The 7,052-nt window shown below is 44.1% G+C and overlaps 1 protein-coding gene across 1 annotated transcript; it reads left to right on the forward strand.

Annotated features, from left to right (window-relative positions):
* Nucleotides 1–1,709: 1,709 nt before the first annotated feature.
* On the forward strand, nt 1,710–4,682 carry LOC137408855 (dentin sialophosphoprotein-like; the record flags this gene model as incomplete). Its single annotated transcript, XM_068095439.1, has 4 exons — nt 1,710–2,342; nt 2,586–2,810; nt 2,910–3,548; nt 3,828–4,682. Coding segments are annotated over 4 exons (2,352 nt in total), but the record flags the coding sequence as incomplete, so codon positions are not given.
* Between the last annotated feature and the right edge of the window lie 2,370 nt (nt 4,683–7,052).

The following is a 7,052-nucleotide window of genomic DNA, read 5'->3' on the forward strand; positions in this document are numbered from 1 at the left end:
GACTTGGACGCAAGGCCGATATCAACTACAGCAGTGATAGCAACTACAGCAGCGATATCAACTACAGCAGCGATATCAACTACAGCAGCGATAGCAACTACAGCAGCGATATCAACTACAGCAGCGATAGCAACTACAGCAGCGATATCAACTACAGCAGCGATAGCAACTACAGCAGCGATAGCAACTACAGGAGCGATAGCAACTACAGCAGCGATAGCAACTACAGCAGCGATATCAACTACAGCAGCGATATCAACTACAGCAGCGATATCAACTACAGCAGCGATATCAACTACAGCAGCGATAGCAACTACAGCAGCGATAGCAACTACAGCAGCGATAGCAACTACAGCAGCGATAGCAACTACAGCAGCAATAGCAACTACAGCAGTGATAGCAACTACAGCAGTGATAGCAACTACAGCAGCAATAGCAACTACAGGAGCGCTAGCAACTACAGCAGCGATAGCAACTACAGCAGCGATAGCAACTACAGCAGCGATAGCAACTACAGGAGCGATAGCAACTACAGCAGCGATAGCAACTACAGCAGCGATATCAACTACAGCAGCGATATCAACTACAGCAGCGATAGCAACTACAGCAGCGATAGCAACTACAGCAGCGATAGCAACTACAGCAGCGATAGCAACTACAGCAGCGATATCAACTACAGCAGCGATAGCAACTACAGCAGCGATAGCAACTACAGCAGCGATATCAACTACAGCAGCGATATCAACTACAGCAGCGATAGCAACTACAGGAGCGATAGCAACTACAGCAGCGATATCAACTACAGCAGCGATAGCAACTACAGGAGCGATAGCAACTACAGCAGCGATATCAACTACAGCAGCGATAGCAACTACAGCAGCGATATCAACTACAGCAGCGATAGCAACTACAGCAGCGATATCAACTACAGCAGCGATATCAACTACAGCAGCGATATCAACTACAGCAGCGATAGCAACTACAGCAGCGATAGCAACTACAGGAGCGATAGCAACTACAGCAGCGATAGCAACTACAGGAGCGATAGCAACTACAGCAGCGATAGCAACTACAGCAGCGATAGCAACTACAGGAGCGATAGCAACTACAGCAGCGATATCAACTACAGCAGCGATAGCAACTACAGCAGCGATACCAACTACAGCAGCGATATCAACTACAGCAGCGATATCAACTACAGCAGCGATATCAACTACAGGAGCGATAGCAACTACAGCAGCGATATCAACTACAGCAGCGATATCAACTACAGCAGCGATATCAACTACAGCAGCGATATCAACTACAGGAGCGATAGCAACTACAGCAGCGATATCAACTACAGCAGCGATATCAACTACAGCAGCGATAGCAACTACAGCAGCGATATCAACTACAGCAGCGATAGCAACTACAGCAGCGATAGCAACTACAGCAGCGATAGCAACTACAGCAGCGATAGCAACTACAGCAGCGATATCAACTACAGCAGCGATATCAACTACAGCAGCGATAGCAACTACAGCAGCGATAGCAACTACAGCAGCGATAGCAACTACAGCAGCGATATCAACTACAGCAGCGATATCAACTACAGCAGCGATATCAACTACAGGAGCGATAGCAACTACAGCAGCGATATCAACTACAGCAGCGATATCAACTACAGCAGCGATAGCAACTACAGCAGCGATATCAACTACAGCAGCGATAGCAACTACAGCAGCGATAGCAACTACAGCAGCGATATCAACTACAGCAGTGATAGCAACTACAGCAGCGATATCAACTACAGCAGCGATAGCAACTACAGCAGCGATATCAACTACAGCAGCGATATCAACTACAGCAGCGATAGCAACTACAGGAGCGATATCAACTACAGCAGCGATAGCAACTACAGCAGCGATAGCAACTACAGCAGCGATATCAACTACAGCAGCGATATCAACTACAGCAGCGATAGCAACTACAGCAGCGATAGCAACTACAGCAGCGATATCAACTACAGCAGCGATAGCAACTACAGGAGCGATATCAACTACAGCAGCGATATCAACTACAGCAGCGATAGCAACTACAGCAGCGATACCAACTACAGCAGCGATATCAACTACAGCAGCGATATCAACTACAGCAGCGATAGCAACTACAGCAGCGATATCAACTACAGCAGCGATATCAACTACAGCAGCGATAGCAACTACAGCAGCGATAGCAACTACAGGAGCGATAGCAACTACAGCAGCGATAGCAACTACAGGAGCGATAGCAACTACAGCAGCGATATCAACTACAGCAGCGATAGCAACTACAGGAGCGATAGCAACTACAGCAGCGATATCAACTACAGCAGCGATAGCAACTACAGCAGCGATACCAACTACAGCAGCGATATCAACTACAGCAGCGATATCAACTACAGCAGCGATATCAACTACAGCAGCGATATCAACTACAGGAGCGATAGCAACTACAGCAGCGATATCAACTACAGCAGCGATATCAACTACAGCAGCGATATCAACTACAGCAGCGATATCAACTACAGGAGCGATAGCAACTACAGCAGCGATATCAACTACAGCAGCGATATCAACTACAGCAGCGATAGCAACTACAGCAGCGATATCAACTACAGCAGCGATAGCAACTACAGCAGCGATAGCAACTACAGCAGCGATAGCAACTACAGCAGCGATAGCAACTACAGCAGCGATATCAACTACAGCAGCGATATCAACTACAGCAGCGATAGCAACTACAGCAGCGATAGCAACTACAGCAGCGATAGCAACTACAGCAGCGATATCAACTACAGCAGCGATATCAACTACAGCAGCGATATCAACTACAGGAGCGATAGCAACTACAGCAGCGATATCAACTACAGCAGCGATATCAACTACAGCAGCGATAGCAACTACAGCAGCGATATCAACTACAGCAGCGATAGCAACTACAGCAGCGATAGCAACTACAGCAGCGATATCAACTACAGCAGTGATAGCAACTACAGCAGCGATATCAACTACAGCAGCGATAGCAACTACAGCAGCGATATCAACTACAGCAGCGATAGCAACTACAGGAGCGATATCAACTACAGCAGCGATAGCAACTACAGCAGCGATAGCAACTACAGCAGCGATATCAACTACAGCAGCGATATCAACTACAGCAGCGATAGCAACTACAGCAGCGATAGCAACTACAGCAGCGATATCAACTACAGCAGCGATAGCAACTACAGCAGCGATATCAACTACAGCAGCGATATCAACTACAGCAGCGATAGCAACTACAGCAGCGATATCAACTACAGCAGCGATAGCAACTACAGCAGCGATATCAACTACAGCAGCGATATCAACTACAGCAGCGATAGCAACTACAGCAGCGATATCAACTACAGCAGCGATAGCAACTACAGCAGCGATATCAACTACAGCAGCGATAGCAACTACAGCAGCGATATCAACTACAGCAGCGATAGCAACTACAGCAGCGATATCAACTACAGCAGCGATAGCAACTACAGCAGCGATATCAACTACAGCAGCGATATCAACTACAGCAGTGATAGCAACTACAGCAGCGATAGCAACTACAGGAGCGATGGCAACTACAGCAGCGATATCAACTACAGCAGCGATATCAACTACAGCAGCGATAGCAACTACAGCAGCGATAGCAACTACAGCAGCGATAGCAACTACAGCAGCGATATCAACTACAGCAGCGATATCAACTACAGCAGCGATATCAACTACAGGAGCGATAGCAACTACAGCAGCGATATCAACTATGGCAGCGATATCAACTACAGCAGCGATAGCAACTACAGCAGCGATAGCAACTACAGCAGCGATATCAACTACAGGAGCGATATCAACTACAGCAGCGATAGCAACTACAGCAGCGATAGCAACTACAGCAGCGATATCAACTACAGCAGCGATATCAACTACAGCAGCGATAGCAACTACAGCAGCGATATCAACTACAGCAGCGATAGCAACTACAGCAGCGATAGCAACTACAGGAGCGATATCAACTACAGCAGCGATAGCAACTACAGCAGCGATAGCAACTACAGCAGCGATATCAACTACAGCAGCGATATCAACTACAGCAGCGATAGCAACTACAGCAGCGATAGCAACTACAGCAGCGATATCAACTACAGCAGCGATAGCAACTACAGCAGTGATAGCAACTACAGCAGCGATAGCAACTACAGCAGCGATATCAACTACAGCAGCGATAGCAACTACAGCAGCGATATCAACTACAGCAGCGATATCAACTACAGCAGCGATATCAACTACAGCAGCGATATCAACTACAGCAGCGATAGCAACTACAGCAGCGATAGCAACTACAGGAGTGATAGCAACTACAGCAGCGATAGCAACTACAGCAGCGATAGCAACTACAGCAGCGATATCAACTACAGCAGCGATAGCAACTACAGCAGCGATATCAACTACAGCAGCGATAGCAACTACAGCAGCGATATCAACTACAGCAGCGATAGCAACTACAGCAGCGATAGCAACTACAGCAGCGATATCAACTACAGCAGCGATAGCAACTACAGCAGCGATATCAACTACAGCAGCGATATCAACTACAGCAGCGATAGCAACTACAGCAGCGATAGCAACTACAGCAGCGATAGCAACTACAGCAGCGATATCAACTACAGCAGCGATATCAACTACAGCAGCGATAGCAACTACAGCAGCGATAGCAACTACAGCAGCGATAGCAACTACAGCAGCGATAGCAACTACAGCAGCGATATCAACTACAGCAGTGATATCAACTACAGCAGCGATATCAACTACAGCAGCAATAGCAACTAATAACATCACTCTGCATGTATTTTACATCGAAGCATTCAACCTTAAGCATTCATGATTCAATATAGACAATTTTAATCTTGAAACATCCTGGCAGTTACATAACTTCAAACTTAAAAACAATCGCAAATGATAGAAAAATGCCGATACTTTCTGATAAAATCTAGTAAAACTTTGTGCAAATTTATTTTTAAACACCCCTACGAAGGCGATCTGGTAAAAAAAAAGAGAAATTCTAGGCTGACCGCTTGCCCGGAGGTCAGCCAGAAGGCGGTCGATTAGTGCAGGCAATAGAGTGTCGGTCTACTAAGCTGATCATCAAGAGTTTGAGTCTCATACGAAGCAATCTTTTATGAGGCACCTCAACTACCACTTATATAACTTTTCACAGTTTGACCGTCACAGTTTCAAACAAGACCACAAGATGGTCAGACGACTCTCAACAGTACAAGTTTAATTACTCGACTGCCTTCTGGTTTTGCTAAATAATATTTACTATAATAAGAGCTGTGGTCCGTGACATTAAAGATTTTTCATCGTGAGTGAAGAGGTATAAGAGAAGACTTACTATGACCTATTTAATGTAAACAAGCCGGCCCACTCCAAGCTAAGTTAAACTAAATTGGGACACATCAGACTAAATTGGCAATCATAGAATTTTTTTATCTAAGTATGCCATGATTTATCATTTTGGAAACTCAAGAGAGTACTTTGACATGCATTAAGGACAATTGCCCTAAATGAACGAGTTCATGGATTGTTGTCATAAAAGCAGGGTAGTAATTTGTATTGAAAACCAGCCCACGCACTGCAGGTTATTTGATTGAATAGGAAAGAAACTGGGGCTAACTGCTAGTCCATACCAAGCATTGCATTGTTGAATATAATAAATACAACACAATAAAGTTATAATAATGAAACCGCTAAGAAATTATGGCTTCACGAATAACTTCTGTACCAGCATATTTGGCATCATAGGGAAATAGGTTTGCTTTCTTCACTCCAGACTTCCTTGTGCATAGGCTTAGCCATAGATATATATACCTAGATTGGCCAATAGGGAAAAAGCCTGTCAGACCAAAATAGCACGACGTAACGTCACTGTATTGTACCTCACGCTTGACTGCACTGCTGTTTACAATGAATCTAATGGGAAGAAGGTAACAAAATTACATTTATTTTCACATAAAAACCTTCTTGTATACATAATCCAGTAAACTAAAGCAATTCTGTGATAATATCTGATAACCACCATAGATTAAAACTATAAAAGCTATGAATTGTTGCACACAAATCATGAGCCATCATGGCTTTATTTGCAACGCTCTCTTATCCCCATTCTCTCTTTTCCCCTTCTCCAAAGAATAAGTTAGAAGGGGAAAAGAGAGAAGGGGAATGGAGATGGGAAATAGCCCACCCACTCAAAGAGCCAGACCTTGGCTAGGTAAATAGACTAATATGCTGAACTAAACATGACTAAATATGATGAGTATGCAAGTATGTCTGAAGTCAAAAATGAGACAGAATGATTATTTTACAGCTGGCTAGGTCACCAAAGCTGAAGTGTAATGATTGTATCACTAGCATCGTGGATGTTACCAACGTTGATGTAAACCAAGCAACGAATTCCCTAATTACAGCTAAGAATCAGGGTGGCTTGACTTTGTCTTCGCCTGTGGTGATTGAGGTTTGCAACCACAGCGAGAAAGCGACAAGAGTGTTGCTTAGTAGTGCTGGATTGGTGAAAAACTTTGCCAAGCTAGCACTAATTGCCACCACTAAGAAGCCAGTCACGAAAGGGCAATACCAAGTTATTTGTACAGTATGCAAAAGCAAGTTAAAGGTTGACTTGCAACAAAATTCACATTGCAGTTATTTGGTATCATAAGATTCACCATGCCTTACTCTGTTGTGTTGTAGGTGTGAAATATATGAGAAGGTGATTACAAGCTCTTAAAAGCTAAAAACTTATACAGTCATACTTCAACTTACGAGCTTAATGCGTTCCGAGACTGAGCTCGTATGTTAATATACTCGCATGTTGGTGCAATTTATTTACATATCAAACAATTAAATATATATTGCTTGGTTTCCATACTCTAAAAATGCAAATAAAACACTCAAAACAAGATATTGTAACAGAAAGAAGATGTTGGTTATTGTCATAATTTACCACATGCTTTC

This window comes from Watersipora subatra, chromosome 11 (assembly GCF_963576615.1).
Source record: "Watersipora subatra chromosome 11, tzWatSuba1.1, whole genome shotgun sequence".
Taxonomy (NCBI): Eukaryota; Metazoa; Bryozoa; class Gymnolaemata; order Cheilostomatida; family Watersiporidae; genus Watersipora; species Watersipora subatra.